We start from the raw sequence: 17436 nt of genomic DNA on the forward strand, positions 1-17436 counted from the left end.
TTAAATATATATATATATATATATATATATATATATATATATATATAATCACTAACATTACATGACACTGCTTGTGCAGTTCAGAGGATTTATTTATATCCCTTCATGTCCCCAGTTTTTTGTAATTACCTAAATTCTGAAAAAGAAAACTATCACTCTATAGCACACGTGTCAAACTCGTGGCCCGCGGGCCAAATCCGGCCCGCCATAGTTTTTTATATGGCCCTCTAGACTTTAGAGGGATGGATAAATAGAACAGCCAAGATGACGGCCTGCTTAAGTATTGTTTTATCATTCACATGAAAGCAGTTTTTAACTACTTACTGCCAGATTATATCAGTTAATAACTCCAGTTTTTTGGGGGGGTTTTTTTGCAAACTTTTGTGAAAATTCTAAATCCACAAATTCCCACACTTTTCTTGTGCTAATGCTAATTATTGCAGATTTTTTTTTGGCAAAAATTATGAAAAACATTGAGTTCAGGTGATGCTAATATTCTTATTTGTACTAAACAGCTGCCTCAGCTTTAATTGATTTCAAATTACACTCCATGATCTATACTGGTGAGGAATAAAATGGCGAATTTACCGTCATTCACATGTGCAATTGTCACAAATGTTTCTAAATTAGTATCACAAATATTTGACTTTTATTGCAAATAATCACAAAAGCAATCGCACAACCCTGGAGGGACTGATCAATGGGAAAAGATGGTCAACATAATGTAATTTTAAGAATTTATTAATATTTTAAAAGCATGTTCATATGTTTTATCCATACATTCTGGCACAACCGGCCCTTTAAGAGCGTCCATGATCTTGATTTGGCCCAAAATTAAAATGAGTTTGATCCCCCTGCTCTACAGGTGTTCTTGATTGCTTTCATGTCAACCCAAACTCCACCTTATCAAAACAGGTAACACACCTGAGCAATGACACACTGTGCTTGCAAAAGGCTCTAACTGTGCCAAAACATTCAAAATAGAAAACGAAGGTCAATATTGCCTTTAAACAACTCAACCTGCAACTAAGCGTATGAGCTCTTCCAGTCAATCATTACATAACGGCAATAAAATATAAAACTTGCTTGTCTTTGTACATTACTCTGATGCCAGTGTCATTTGTCATCTTTAAGACTGTGCCAGATGTTCCTTCTTGCAAAGGATCTAGAATCAGAAATACTTTGATGCAAATTTTATTTTAATTTTTTCTTCTTATTAAGTTAAGAAAAATAACTATAAAATCTATTACAGCATCAGAAATACCCACCATTGATACTCAGTCTCTTCTCTCTTAGAGACACAGGGCCACATCTGCCTTGGATCCATGCTGGTAAAGAGAAACACAGACATTACACCATTTAAAGGGGCAGTGCTATGTATTTTCCAAGTAGAAATGCACCCATTTTACTTGATTTAACACAGTCAAGTAACTATGGTCTTATAGAAATGCTGTATATATCATATATGACTTAAATAAATTTGACTTTGTAATTTAACGCCTTGAAATTGGTTGAGCAGATGAGCAGTTCCACGAGGTGTTTACTAATTGCTGTGGAAACTGCATCTCTAAGGAGGAGCTTCATCTCGAAGGCGGAGCTAGGTCCACCCAGGATTTTTTTATTTTTATTTTACCAGCATTGCACTGACTATAGCTCCTCTAATGAGCTCAGCAGATGAGCAGTGTTTGTTAATTGCTGCTGGCTAGTCTGAGGGAGTTGAGTTGGTCCATCCAGACACTTTACACAACCGCATGGTTGCCGTGGGAGATTAAAGGATTTCTCAAATCATGCATGAAAGACTCAAAGCAATACTCCAGGTGTATTTTTGATGAGAGAATAACATCATAACATGATGAAAACCTCAAATAAATTTATTTAATATGATGCTTCCCCGTTAGGGCCTGCAGACTGATTTCTAGTTGAAGATTTGTGTAGAGGAAACTGTGATTTTGGCTTGAGTACGATAGTTAAAACTATTGAATTTGGACTGCCTCAGTGACATCTGTGTTAACTGTTTTGCAAATGGTTGAGAAAAATCTGTCAAACCAATGGGAAATGGTTAACGCGTTTGGAAGAGGACACGTCTTCCGCTCTGCTGAACTGAGGATAAAACCTGAGTGGATCCCAGTTTCTTTAAGCAGGTCAAAGCAATCAACAATACAGATTATCTACATGTTGAGAGTTATTGATAATGGAGGGTAAGTCCTTTCTCAGGTGTTCACACGCTGTATGGAAAATCTGGACATGGACTCCTAAACAGATGATTGCCACTCTTCCTGCTGAGCCACGGCCATCTTAAATGAGGGGATAACTTTGCACATCAAAATAAAAACATACTATCAGCCCATATGACCTAAACTACCTCCACAGCTTGACAGGCTTTTGTGAAGATGGTCTTTGCTCAGAAACATTTGGGTCCACAGACTCCACTCTCGCCACAGCTCTCCACTCGTTATGCTAATGCTGGCTCTCAATAGCAGCCATTGTGAGGCAGAGCGGCTGCTGAGTTAAGCAGCAGCTTGGCGATTATCAAAGTAGGAAACAGAAAACCCTGAACTGCCTGCCATGCTACATTTTAAAATCCACAACAGTAGCAGGAAATGAAGAAATAATCTCATGAATGAATTATCCCAGACTATCTCAGACATCTACTGGAACTATTCAACTCTGCCGTTTTGAGCTGGTTATGTTTGAAATGACACGTTTGGAAATGGAAAAGATTAATTCATGAAATTAAAAATATTTTTTAAAAATATTTTTTGCATATCAAACGTTTTTTGTAAAAATATGTGGTATTTTGAGAGCATTGTGGTGTGACATATTAACTACAAAATGAAGGAAAAGGATAATGGCTGAAATTTGACCATTTAATGTGGGCAAACATGGAAATATCAGTGCAAAGAGGAAGATGGATATACAAAATATATGTTTGTTTTATGAGAATATAATTCAAGATTTTGGAAGTGAGGGCCTGCTGAAAATTTTTAAAGACTTAATACTTGTAGTCTTTTTACGTTTCCATTTACTCATTAGAGCTGGAGGCTGAAGCTAACTGCTAAGCTAATGTGGACTGACGCCAATTTTATTATTATTTTTATCTCCTTTTTTTCGGTTCTAGCGGCCTGTTTAACAGCCATTCGACAGGAATGTGGATTGTGAGAGAGGAGGGAGACATGCGGCAAAGATTAACAGGCCAGGATTCAAACCTGTGACGGCGTAGAGGACTGAAGCCTCTGCTGGAGGTAAAACCTCACCAGCTTCACCACTGCGCCACCGCCGCCATCTTAAAACAAGTCCAACCTCACACGCATTTAAAAATGCACAGGCTTTGTTATCAGCCTTAAAATCGCTACTATGTTCACATTTAGAAAGAAACTGATTATTTTTACACAGTTTAGCTCAGTTTTATTAGTATCCCGAAAGGAAACTGACTTGCAGCAAACATCATTAACAAAAATATTCACACAAAAAAAAAACAGGAAGTGAATGTAGGAGCTGGTGCATCACCATACATAGATTTTCTATCCATCTAATTCCTCTAACCTTATTTGATTCTGTTGCGCTGTAGGAGTGAAATTGGATAGAATTTCAAGTTATAACATTTACAAATTAATATGCTTTCTTGAAATGTAAGTCAAGACTCTATTCACATCGATTTATTACAACAGATGGGAATAAATTAAATCCAAACTGACGTAGTCTACATCGCCATCCAGTGGTGTGGGAAGGTATTGCATGCAAGCTCTTGGAAAAGAGTTTGACATTAACTATAGCTATAGTTTATGCATGCAGCTTTATGTATGTGAGGGATCCGAATGTAAGAGTAGGATGTTTAAATTACAAACTTAAGGCACACATAAAACTCGTTGTCATAAATGATTACATCTATTGATTTATGAGCCAAAATACAAGTTTCTGCATTCAGGAGAAAGAAATTTCCCTACTAAGTTATCTTTTTTTTTTTTTTTCTTAAAACAGGAAACCACCCGTCTTTCATTTTGTTTTGTTTTCTGCCATTCAAGCAGTAATCATCACTTCCTCGTTGTGTAAATGGTTAACTCAAAAATCTAGGCACTTTGAGCTCAGATTACCTCTACTTACAGAGGTCACTCTGTGTCCTTAACAAGCTGCCTGCGCGCCTTGTTTTGCTTTCTTCAGCTTCGTGCGACTTATTCTGTCCTGGTATTCTGACAACATGTTCTTAATACCTGCCTGAAAACTTTCCAAACGTGAAATTAGCGAGTCATGTTTGTTTAAAAAAAAAATGAAAGCAAAACTGGATCTTACCTGAGCTGCCGTCCAAAGGTGAGGCAACACTGTTCTTTTTTTTTTTTTTTTTAAATCTTTGTCCTTCGGTTTGGATTTGTGCCTGAAGGTAAACTCAGATGCAAAATACAATGACTTGCATGCTTTTCATTCGTCTTAACTAGCAGCAGCACCGTAAGGTGGAAGTGACCTCACAGTCCTTACAAAATAAATACTGATTATTAGTGTTTTCATACTTTTGAGAGGAAAAGCTTCAAAATACTTCACTTTATCTGCTAAATTGATACCTTTTTATGAATGAATGAATGAATGAATGAATGAATGAATGAATGAAATGCACTATAATTCTAGGACACATTGTTATTGTGGTCTTAAGTTAATATCTCACTCACTCATGTAGGATTTATTTCAAAAACATCTCATAAAGTTATGTGGAATGCAAACTGCTGCTCTTGCAAAATAAAACTACTTGAATAATTACTATTATTGTTATTGGCCAAGTAGAATAAAATCCCATATAAAATGTAGAACTGAGGAAGTGTAATACTGTTATAATTTAGGAAGCACTTCAGAGAGATATAAAAAAACATGATTGACTTTTGGATTTATAAAGAACTATGAAAAATAATTATGCTTTCTGAAGCATGGCATAAGTAAATACAGATAAACCATTTACATTTAATTCACAATGACCAAAACACAGATGTGTCAAAACCATGGAATAGAAAAAAAAATGAAGGTTTTTCAGTTATTTTAAACCATTCGTATGTTTTAGGTTTAAGTGGACCGAGCTTAAAATCATTCCGCTCACTAACAAATTTCCCACTGCAGCTCCAAAAATCAGTACGAATACTGCAAATATGTAAAAATTTCATAACAGATTGTCTGACTTGATTTGACTGATTAATCACTTGCTGCAAAACGGACACATTAAAGATTTACTCTCTGGGTGTGATCACAGAAACATAAACACTGAAGAAAGTTTTACTGCCTGGTTTTGGTGGCTGATTGCTGGTTGTGTGTTTGCTCTCTGCTTTCAGGGCTCGGAGCGAACCGGAGCAAATTTCAGGGGGAAGCCCATAACTATCTGTTAAAAGTCTCTCTGCAGCTCTTAATTTGCCACTCCCCTCACACTGAACTCCTGTTATCAGAACTGTGCAGACTGGATCCTCTGTTATCTATAAACAGAGCGCGCCTCTGCTAAGGGCCAAGAAACACCACAGAAAATCCACAGTTTGTTGCCCTGAGAAGCAGAGAGCGGACTCACTTTTCAATTTTCCAGGGATTTTATTTTAAATTTCCCTCCCGGCGATTGCGTCTTGCATGCTCCTGAGAGCTCACCAACAATGGATAAGTCCAGTGACAACCCGGAGGAGGACAGAGTATCCCTCCAGAGCAGCGGAAAGATGCAAGCGAACGGAATGGTGAAAGAGGCTCTGGGCGTGCTCCAGACGTTCAGGCTGAGCATCAGGCGACCCGCCGAGAAGAGCCCCCGCTCACCCAAGAGGAAGGATTCAAAGGTCACACCCAGAGCAGAGTCAGAGTCGCCCTCCTCTCTACCGCCAGCCTCACCCAGTGAGTAACATTCACACTCATCCCCCAAAGCTTGTCCTTCTCATAGCTTTTACCCCTAGAACAGCAGGTGTGATGTCATTGTAGTGACCCTTTGACCCTCTGAATATTCTCAGAAGAAACATGAGCTGAACACTAGAGTTGGTGAACTTTGTCGCAGGTGTCTCAAAGTCCAGTCCTCGAGGGCCGTAGTCCTGCAGTTTTTAGATGTGCCACGGGAATGAAATGGCTTAATGACCTCCTCCTTGTGTAGATCAGTTCTCCAGAGCCTTAATGACCTAATTATTGTACTCAGGTGGTGCAGCAGAGGCACATTTAAAAGTTGCAGGACTGCGGCCCTTGAGGACTGGAGTTTGAGACCCCTGTGTTAGGTAATCCTTTACACAGGGAGAAACTCTACTGAGAGCACAGCTAAAGAAATCTGTGATCAAGCACACACAGTGTTGCAATGTTGATTTTCCTTTGCTTAACTGTTAGAAATTTCCAAAAGAACCGTGTGAAGTTGAAGTTTTATTGGCCAACATCTTCAACTCTATGTCGCCACTGATCCACTTGCTGGACTGTGGATAGTAGAAAAGTACATTCAGTATATGAACTGTACATACTTAGAAACTGTGAATGCATTTTGTAAACTTTTGAACACATGTTGGAAGAGGTTTCAATAGTCACTTTTCTCTGCATGGCAGATGTTAAACTTGGATGGGTTGGTCCTGAGTAGCTTCAGCTGCAACATAGATTAAAGAGACCTCAAAGAAAAGGTCGAGCGTTGTTGTGTTTGGGCGTAAATAGAAACTCTTTGTCATATCAACAGATAAGCTCAGACACTAGACATTTACTGACACTTTGGTGAATTCAGTTTTTTTTGTTCAAACCTATCAAGGAAATGAAAGTAAAACTAAAGAGGACACACACGGTTCAGTTGGAGTGATGTGACGATATTTGCTTAGTTCAAGTTGGTTGAGAATTGAAACCTTTTGTCATTTCTTTTTGTTTTTCTGGTTGGTCCTGTTCAGCAAACTCATTTTCCCACTAATGCAAACTCTGAGCGTAAGCAGAGTTTGCACTCAGAGTGACATATTATTAGTACCAAAACTCAAACGTCAGCAAATTTTAAATATAGAGCCCTAACCCTGCCCAAATATTTAAATATAGAGTACTTTATTAACATTTTTTTGACTCTTTTTCAGTCAATCAATAACCAGACCAATAACAGACATTGCATTATGTCAAGTGCCGTCATAAAAATCACCAACACGCATCAAATACTGTATGTCGGCCTGTGTTGTTTATAATGGTTCAAAGCAACTCCAACAGCTTTTAGTCTTGATTTAGACAGACTCTGTTTCAGCTGTTTTGTCGTTTTGCTGGAAGTTATTTTATTAAAAAGTTGCTCCAGATAGACGAGAAACCATGTGAGAACCTTATCTTTACGTCGCTCTTTTGTGATCTTTGAATCCAGGTTTGAAATTCCCTGTAGACTTTCCCCTGCATGGGACTTCAGTAACCAGATCTAGTAAACACTAAAACTTCCCCAGATACTTACAAAGCATGACCTCGAATGTTACAAAATGCAACATAATTAAGCTAGTATTCACATCTTGGAGGCTTTAAAACTGGTTGAATTCAGGTAATGTGGGACAGAGTAGGCAGAAGATAGTACCTTAGAAATGAAAAGGTAAAACAAAAGGTGGCAATACACTGGTCTGTTAGAATATCACCAAACTCATCCCTGAAATATTCAAGGCAACAGCGAAATTGCCTTTTTTCTCATCGTGTCACATTTTACCTGATGTCCCAAACTTCTGACAGAGCAAAACAAACACTTAAAATCTCTACAGGTGGATGGACAAACCCGTGTGTTTTAGTGGTATTAAATGTTTCGTCCAGATTTGTCCTGTAGGCCAGTGGTTGTCTGGTCGCTCTATCTTTCACCAGCTATGTTATGAGAGCGTGTTTATCTTAATGCTTCGGTTTCATTTACTGTTAGTCATGTGACTTTGTGTTAATAGTATTTACTGTCGGCTGACATGCTGACAGTATGTCAGGAAAAACCTGCTTATGCCTTTGTGGTTCCCTGTCAGAGCTCTTTACAAGCAGTCCATTGGTTACCAGCTCATTTTCACTACTCAGCTGGTGACACACACACAAATATATAAGTTACACCTGCCGATGCACGACTTGACACAATTTACTCAGTGTTGCGCTGACATCGTCTCTCCCCCGTTTTTCCACCAGGTCTTAGCGCGGGCTCTCCAGCTGCGTCACCCTTGAAGACCAGAGGGGGCTTCTTTCAAAAAATGGACGAAGATCTGGCAGACATGACACAACACAAACGCAAGCCTCTCGCTCGCTCAAAGACAGGTACGTCTGCCAGTCAGCATAGAACCAGTTTGCTTCCACAGTCTCAAAACCAAACTTCTGTCTCTCTTTTTTCCTGTCCTTTACGTTTGTGGTCAGTGGAGGTCATGGGTTGCACTGTGACGGGACAATGTTTCTGTTGGGGGTGCAACTCTGTGACGGCCTACAGAATTTGGGAACCGGTTGAGCCCTGCATGGGTAATTGTTCAACAACATGTTTTGAAGTGAAAGTAGTTTTGCAGTGGTTGGCATGCAAATGAGCCACATATTCAGGATTGGCTGGCTTGAACAGCTTTTTTCTCCCCCTTTGCTTTTCTCAGGTTGTCTGACAGTTGAATTAATTTATGTGTTTCTAACCTTTGATAAAACGACTACGGCTCTGACATGTTTAAACATGTTTTAGCATCTTAAGTTAGCAGTTAGCATGGGTAGAGTGGCTAACTAGATAATCAGAAACCTTACTGTGACACTGACATTTCTAAATGGATGCCAACATTTTAAAAATAGAACCTGTAGAGGCGTGGAAGCTGAAAATTCTACTGTAAAGTAGTCATTTCACTGTAACATGTTCAGCCTTCCTGTTATTTGCTGAAAGTTTCACTCTGACTTACTCAGCACAGTTTCCTTATAAATCACTTCTTACGGATTTGATGTTTCCTCTGACCTCACTGACACTAAAGCAGCTAACTGACTCTTCTTCACCCAGTGTTCCCCAATAAGACGTACGGTGCATTCACCGAAACTGCGTGCTTTCTGTGCTCAGATCCCAACATGTCCAAGCTGACCGACTCCCTTCTGAAGAAAGGATCCTCAATTCGCAGAAGTCTGAGATTTCCCTCCAAGAAGGAGAGCGACAAAGCGGCCAGGCAGGAGCATCCGGCCGCTGAGGCCCTGCCAGAAATGAGAGAGGAGAAAGAAACGGAGATGGAGGAGATGGAGGAGCTGGAGGAGCTGTACACGCTGCCTGAAATTCCACACACACCACTGTCAGGTACGCACCATCACAGGATATTTTACGCTTCTCAATCTGTTTATTTGGGTACAGCCGAAGCAGATGTAAAGGGAGAGAGTTTCTGCTCTGAGGCCTTTCGTCCTCCCTCCACATTGCTACATCTAGACGATAAATATGGCCTTTTCCTCCCATCTAGAAGCTAAAAGATGCCTTTCCCCGCAGAGCCTTTGAAATGTCAGAGCACTCTGCTTGGTGGAAGGTTCTGTAAGAGGTGGAGCTGGGTCTCTAAAAGGAACCGAAAGCCATCATTACTGTCATTCTTTATAACTTTGTTTTTCATCTTTTGACCATTTAAATTATGTACTGCAAATAAGAGGTACAGCATTTTGTATTGTGTGCATGCCAACAGAATATCACTAACTGACCTAAAAACACATTCCCAGTTTAAATGGCCGAGACGTAGAATACCTAGTGATGATTTGCACAACAAACTGTACAAGCTGACATTTCACATATTAGAGAAATGCTCAGCTGTGGGTTTCAGTTATATTCACACCCCATGAACTTTTTCACATTTTGCCACATTACAACCACCAAACTTAATTGTAATTTAACAGGACTTCACGAGGTGGACTAGTCAAAGCAGGACAGTGAAAAACAAACCCAAAACCATTTTCATTGTCTATTGCAAATAAAAAAACCCTGAAAATTGTGGCATACATTTGTATTAATTTCTTTACCACAAGACCTGCAAGACACTGCAAACGTGCTCTGGTCAGATCAGGCCGACATGAAAGGGGGATGCTGTTCCATGGCAGGAAGAGTGACAGCGCTCAGAGTGCACTGAAGGATGGATGGATGAAAACCTGTTGTTTTCATCCATCCATGACATTGTATTATATTTAAGAAGCCCCGCTTGTTCACCGTTCTTGTTTCTCACCGCTTGTGGGGAAACCAGAATTGCGAATAGAAAAATTGTTTCTCATGCAGCTCCAGTCATCCTGCTGTGTCTGTACATGCAGGTCTCTTCTTTGCCTCTGTTTTTGCAACACAAGCAGCTAAAGATAATCTTGTTTCAGCTACAAACACACAACGTCACAGAAAATGTCTGCAGTGGAAACGTTCACAAGGGAAGATAATCCACTTCAGTTAAAACTGCTATGGGAGATTTAGTCTTATTTGAAGAAGTTGATGTTGGAGGAGGATGAGTTGAACCCATTTTGCAATTTCCATTAATGTTCTTACATTAATGGGCAAACAGTGTACATAATCAACCAGTAATGAATAATAAGGAATTCACATTAAAGATGCGCTGACCTCAGCTTTGTGCTTAATTTTCAATCAGAAGTTTTCATAAATATTGGACTGACTTTAGCAAGTTGCGACTATACATATAATTTTAGTGGCAGCGTTGAAAATATTCCTTCTTTTTAAGCTTCTTGCACTGGTTGAATATTAGAGGGCAGTGATTTTAAAACGGTGACAACATGACTGGGGCAAAACATTTTAAATTGCCTTTAAATTGCTTTCACAAGCTAATCGCTGGATTTCCAACCACAGTAGCGATTAGCTTGAAAAGCATGCTAGCATTACCATCTCTGTAATGCTAGCATGTCAAAATCTCCGTCTTAACTTGGAGATTTGGTCAAATTTTGGTCAGAGATTTGGCTCCAATTCCAGTGTTTTCCATAACAGACTGAAAATGAAGGAGCAAACGGACCCAGAACTGACGTCAGTAGATCTCAAGAAGGCTGACTGAATGTTTGCTGATATTTTTTTCCTTGACTGTAACGTTTGCTTTGTAACCAGTGGTTCAAATTGACTTCATTTTAAAACACTTTCCTGATACTGAAAGTGACTAACTTTAAGTGACTCTGGGGTACCTGAAAAGTGTTAGGGTTAATGCAGTCTGAAATTACTTATTTTGGTGCATCTGTTACTGGACAAAATGTCTGAATTTTGAGCTTTCAGTTTCTGCATTACAGGACAGACGCAGAAGCTGCCAAGTTCTTACAACTGTAGTCTTCTCAGGGTTCTCTAAAAGATTTCTTTGGACTTTTTAATTTATTTAACGTTATTTCCAACAACGTCAAGTAGAAGCAAGTTGAAACAGGGCTTGCGATACCTCCTTTTGTGACTTGCTGCTGGTTTTAAAGACACATTTTGTAATGCTGCTTCCCCGTGTTTCCTGTTGGGTTTGGATTGTTTATATGAAAGCAGCAGATTAAAAAATGGATTATGACGTAGAAACGTCAAGGGATTCATTTGAAAACGAATCATTCAGCTTCCAGTAATTTAGAGTAAAACTGATCAGTGTTTCCCAACCCTGGTCCTCAAGGCTCACTGTCCTACATGTTTTAGAGGTTTCCCTGCTTTAATGTGCCTGATTCAACTGATTGCAGTTCAACAAACGCCTGTTAATCAGTCATCAATTGAAATCAGCTGGACTGAAGCAAGGGAATACCTAAAACATGCAAGGCAGTGTGGCTTGAGGACCAGGGTTGGGAAGCACTGGACTAAGTGACTCTAAAGGCATGAAAAAGAGAAGACATATCTGTAATTTAATTATTATTTTTTTACCTTCAGTTATGCAGATCAACAAGCTGATAGAGATGGAGGTTCTGGAGGAAGCTCATCTGAACCTGCTTGCCATGCGACTGGAGTTTCAGAAGGAGCAAGAGCAAACTGGTGACGACTTCCCCATGGAGATGGCTAAGAAGGAGAAAGACCTGGCCCTCCTCTATACGGACCTCAGGAAAAAGATTTGCACCATAGTCTGTGATTCCAACTCCTTTCCTGCCAGGAACAAGGCACTACTGGTCCACGTGGCTCGCATCATCCAGGAGGAGGAGAAGAGGGCCGAGGAGCCAGGCGGCCTACCAGACAGCTGGATGGAGGCCTGGAAGGAGGCAGTGTCCCAGGGCGTGCAGGTCAAGGTCAACGGCGTTCATCTGGAGAGGAAGGAACAGAATCTGTCCTGGTTGGCGGTCCATCTCGGGCTCCTGGGAAAAACTATTGTGGAGGATTTGGAGAATGTGAAGCGGGAGCTGCGATGGTCCTACCCACCCAGCTTCAAAGTCTTCAGCACCTATGTGAAGAGCTACCACAGAATCGTCGGGCAGCACTTGAGGAAGCTGGAGCCGCAGGTGACCGAGCTAAAGGATCTGTACGCTCTGCTGGACTGGATCCTCAACAAATACAAGAGGTGAGGGAATAAAGGAATGTTTTGTTACTGTATTTCTATTGGAAGGTTGTCAATCTGGTGCTCTCAATGTTTGAAAGACAATGGACTTAGAATGGCTGCATAGGCAGTGGTAAGGGTGTTCCTTGTACCCACTGGGATGGACAAAACTTTTTAAACATAGTCATTGGTTGATGGTGTGTGCACTGTCCTGCAAAGATATTCATACAAACAAAAACTTTAACATATTTTAATTAGATTTTATGTGACTGGACAATGCAACGTATTGCATTGTGAAGTGAGGTATGTGTGCATTGGAATTACACATAACAACCACCACAAACGTTAGCTGGGAAACTGGTCAGACTTAATGGAAATAAAGGGCAATACAGGAAGAAAACCTTTAGGAGACTACAACCAACTTGAAACTTGCCCGGAAAACCCTAAGCTGGATGGCAACCATAGATAACCGGCCAGAGCTACAATTAAATATTTAGATCCAGACACCATTTCATGACCTATGTTGCCAAAAGTATTTGATCATACCAGAGGTGAAGGTGAGTCAGGAGTGAGGAGGTTGTCCTGTAGCCTCTGAGGTTTGAATCTCCACTCCATCTGTATCAGTCGTTGTGTCCTTGGGCAAGAAACTTCATCCGACTTGTCTGCTGGTGGTGATCAGAGGGGCTGATGATGCTGTTTGCCAGCAGCCTCACTACTGTCAGTCTGTCCTCGGGCAGCTGTGGCTACAATGTAGCTTACCACTTTGTGTGAAGGCGTGTGTGTGTGTGTGTGTGTGTGTGTGTGTGTGTGTGTGTGTGTGTGTGTGTGTGTGTGTGTGTGTGTGTGTGTGTGTGCGTGTGTGGGTGTGTGTGTGTGTGTGTGAATGACTGAATGTAGTGTAAAGTGCTTTTGAGTCCTCTGGACCAGATAAAGTTCTATACAAGTGGAGGTCATTTACCACTTACATTGTCTACATTTACACACAGACACTACTCTCAAAAGGTTAGGGGTAATTGGATTTCAGGTGAAAGTCGTGGAAAATGTAAGATTCAACTCTACCATTATATTATAACAATAGGGCATTGATGTAAAATCAGTAAATGGGGAGTTCCTTATGTCAAGCAATGAATTGAAACAAACTAACAACCAGTGCTGGGAATGCCACAACAAAAATGTCAATGTCTAAGTAACGTGTCATGTGGCCTTCACTATCAACAAAAACATCTTATGGTGTTCACAAGTCATTCAGTCGACTCATTGTCTACGGAGGCATGGCGTCCCAGTCTTCCTGAAGGATGGCCCTTGGGTCATCGAGATTCTCCGGTACAGAGTTAAGAGACTCTACATGACTATTCAGATGATCCATCCATCCATCTATTTTCTTCCGCTTATCTGGGATCGGGTCGCAGGGGTAGCAGCCTCAGAAGGGAGGCCCAGACTTCCCTCTCCCTGGCCACTTGTTCCTGCTCCTCCGCGGGAATCCCAAGGCGTTCCCAGAAACATAGCTTCTCACCCTATCTCTAAGGGAGAGCCCAGCCACCCTACGGAGAAAACCCATTTCGGCCGCTTGTATCCATGATCTCGTTCTTTGGGTCATGACCCAAAGCTCATGACCATAGATGAGGGTGGGAACGTAGATCAACCGGTAAATTGAGAGCCTCACTTTTTGGCTCAGCTCTCTCTTCAGATGATACCAGAGGTTGTTTTTTTTTAATGAAATTCAGGTCTGGAGAAATTTCTGGCCACTCCATTCAAGGTACCTTAGTTTTCAGTAGCTGTTCCCTACCGATTTAATGTTGATGAGTTCTAGCACTGCCATCCATAAAGGTGAAATCAGGCCTGTGTTGTTCAAGCAGAAACACAACGACTGGAGTGATGGTGTGATTCAGGTAGTGTGGTCTTGTCACTGTACTATTCACAAGGTGTAGGACAGTTCTGAAACATCTTCTGACGCTGAAACTCCACCACCACCAAAGGCTCATCTGGTGGCAACAGTGGCTGATGCCTGGCGCTCTCCTTGATGCCTCCAACATCATTGGCTACTATCATTTCTGCTCAACATGAATCGACTTTTATCAGAGAACAACGCTGAGACCTACTGGTCCCCACTCCAGCATAAATACTCCCTGGAGCAGAAGCCATGCAAGACGATGGTGCCTGTGACAGGTTGTGTGGTCAGGTACTCTTGCAGGTCATCTAGCACACAGACACACAGTGGTAATGAACTTGAGTGACATCTCATTGTTAATTCATCTACTAAAGGTTTTCCACAAGGTTTAGGAGTGTGTTTATTGAGATTTGTGGTTTAGTCAGGTCCTTTCTCAACAACACTGTGAAACAGTCTAGTTTTACGATAGTTCTCCAGCTTTGTTGTCCTCACGGCAACTGGCAAACCCACACTTGTACATTGGGTTGCTAATGTAGTGTGCTAACCAGAAAGACAGATGAAGCTTGCTAGTCTGTTGCAATTGGCTTTGCAGAAAGCTGGCAGCCTTTGTGTCCTTTTTGGCTCAGCATCAGCATCGTGCTTTTATGTGGCCTAAGAATTTGAAGCTGAGTTGCTCCCACTTTGTCATAATACCAGGAACGGAGTACTATCAAATTTTGTAAGGAGGAAATTTCACAACTGGACAAATTGCACAGTTTGTGACCTACCATGAAGGAATTCACAAAGTTCCTGAGTGAAAGCCATTCTTTATGGATGTTAGCAGGAGCGGTCGACACACCTGAGTTGAATGATCTGTAGGGGTGTTTGCATTGACAATCACAACAGAAAACAAACATGTCTGGGCAGCAGTAACATATATTTGTGAACTGGAGTACCAGCAAAAAGGAGGCGCTGAGGAGGAAGTTTTAAAAAAAACAGCACAGATCATTTTGCTGACATTTTAACTTTGTTTTGCTGTTGAATCAGACCACACCAAACCAACATGCTGTGCTTAAAACACAAAGTTGGAGTCTTTAAAAAAAAAAAAAACAGCTGGTCTGATATATAAAAAAACCTTCATACGGGCAGAATGGAAACATTAAATTCAGGTCATGGACACGTTTCTCACAAATTAGGTAGAGTCATGAATTCCACTGTCAAGTAAACAGAATCATTCTTTGTATTTACTTTGAAACAAAGTCTGCATAATACAATACTCTAAACTGCAATGTAGAGATTGACCACTGAAATTTGACTAAATCTGATCATTTTAATTAACTCCCTGACATACTGCAATTGGCTGCAATTTCTTAGAAAATTCTGGATTTTGTAATATTCAACATTTTTTTCCATGTCACGAGGAAGTCGTGTGATCAGATCTGACTCTAAGTCAAAAGGTCTGTTCCCGTGAGGCCTTCCCTCAGTGGGACATGTTGCTTTTCATTTGCTACGGTGCCAGTCACATGTCACAACAACAACATGTGACTGGTATTATTTTTCACTCCCACAGTGAGAAGATCATGGGAAGTTTCTCCTTGCAGCCGGACATGGCGGAGGAAAGTGCTGAAATGCAACTACAGGAAGGATTCCTGAAGCAGCTTTTGGAGAAGTACTGCTGCAAAGTAAAGGTAACAAAACAAAAGGAAAGAAAAATAAAATCTTTTAAATCTTTTAAAGAGGAAGGTCAAGCTGGACCCTTCACAATAAACAACAAACATTAGCAACACTGTTGAAATCATAAGACAGTAAAAAAAACAAGACAGAGACAAGGGCAAAGGATAGAATTGACCTTACATTTTTAGCGGAAGTATGTGCAGGTTTCTTTAAAATACCTTTACAAGTTCCTAAAGATACAAACAAGCTCAACTTGATCACCTTTTAAAGTTTGTTCCAGTCTTTTGCTGCAGCATAATGGAAAGATACTGTAGTTCTTCATATTCAGATTTAATTTGGGGAACAGTGAGCATAATGTGAAAAGCGTGTGCTGTTACTCTCTGTCCTTGAAGCAGCTAAAATAAAATAGTTATTGAAACGTATTAGAATTATTATTATGCATCTTGTATTCTTTAAGCTTTCTAGTTGCTGGATTGCCATAGTATATGAATATTTGTGATGACAGTTTAACTTTAATGTGAAAGTTCAGTAAATTTGAAAAAAAAAATTTTTTTTTACCTTGTTGCACTTTTACTTTTGAAGCAAATAGGAAAACTTCTTCATGTTGACTACAGTGTTATTTTTGGACGTCTACGTCTTTTAAAACAGACAAACGAACACACCCTAATATTGAACTGTCATTTACGAACAAGAAAATGTGATTTCAGCTCAAATCAAATTTCTAAGTTATCAGCCTGAAATGATCCCGTTCCTTCCTGCTGAGACTCGTGTTTTGACAACACTGGCCTGCTGCTTCTCTCTGTGTTGGGATGTGTGTGTGTGTGTGTGTGTGTGTGTGTGTGTGTGTGGGTGTGCGTGTGTGTGTGCGTGCTGCAGGAGGACATGAGCGCCGTGCTGGACAGAGTGATCGAACTCGAACATGAGACTGTGTGGAAAGACAAGACGGAGCCCCAAAGGGAAGACAACCTGCTTCTCTCTCCGTTTCATATGGACATTTGGACTGTAAGATAGTGATAAATCATTCTGCTTTAATTTAGCTAATAAAAAGCAGAGTAATTTTAAAAAAATCTATATTTGGGATAAGAAATCATGACGATTTAACACCTTAAATAAAACGAAGCAAAATTTTCATTCCACTTTTAAATTCTACCCATCAGCAGAAAAGATCATTTTCAATCAGTGTGTTAATTAATAATCCAACCTATGTGAACATATCGGCTGTAGCCTTGTCCTGCTAACTCTACTTGAATAAGAACATAAGCCGATTATATTTAGTTACAATCTAATCAAAATGTTTAGCTGGAACTTCTTATTAAATTGAAGTAGCAAACGTTATTAGAGTTCAGCCATTTTTAAGCAAACTATTGTGCTTGTTTCAACTTTAACTTTCCATTTGAATGGGTTTTTTTTAATACTCTCCAAAATTCAGTTTTATAGTGTATTATTTCAGTGCTTTTATTAGAAATGATCTCACATTTCACACACACACACACACACACACACACACACACACACACACACACACACACACACACACATATATATAACTGTTCATGAAATTTGCAC

General features: G+C 40.2%; 1 protein-coding gene and 1 long non-coding RNA gene across 2 annotated transcripts in view; one reads left to right on the forward strand and one right to left on the reverse strand.

Annotated features, from left to right (window-relative positions):
- On the reverse strand, positions 1-4407 carry LOC111612315. The gene is made up of 3 exons (XR_002754546.1): positions 4288-4407; positions 1269-1328; positions 1-1165 (listed from the first exon to the last, which is right to left on the reverse strand). It is a non-coding gene; the product is annotated as an uncharacterized LOC111612315 (long non-coding RNA).
- exoc3l4 (exocyst complex component 3 like 4) overlaps positions 4087-17436 on the forward strand; it is a 25447-nt gene continuing 12097 nt past the window's right edge. Inside the window, exons 1-7 of the mRNA XM_005811283.3 lie at positions 4087-4305; positions 5307-5841; positions 8074-8199; positions 8960-9187; positions 11735-12353; positions 15767-15884; positions 16747-16872. Coding sequence (XP_005811340.2) covers positions 5613-5841; positions 8074-8199; positions 8960-9187; positions 11735-12353; positions 15767-15884; positions 16747-16872 — 1446 coding nt within the window. The 5' untranslated portion in view covers positions 4087-4305; positions 5307-5612. The remainder of the gene's footprint in view (positions 4306-5306; positions 5842-8073; positions 8200-8959; positions 9188-11734; positions 12354-15766; positions 15885-16746; positions 16873-17436) is intronic.

The sequence above is a fragment of the Xiphophorus maculatus genome, chromosome 19 (genome assembly GCF_002775205.1).
Source record: "Xiphophorus maculatus strain JP 163 A chromosome 19, X_maculatus-5.0-male, whole genome shotgun sequence".
Lineage (NCBI taxonomy): Eukaryota > Metazoa > Chordata > Actinopteri > Cyprinodontiformes > Poeciliidae > Xiphophorus > Xiphophorus maculatus.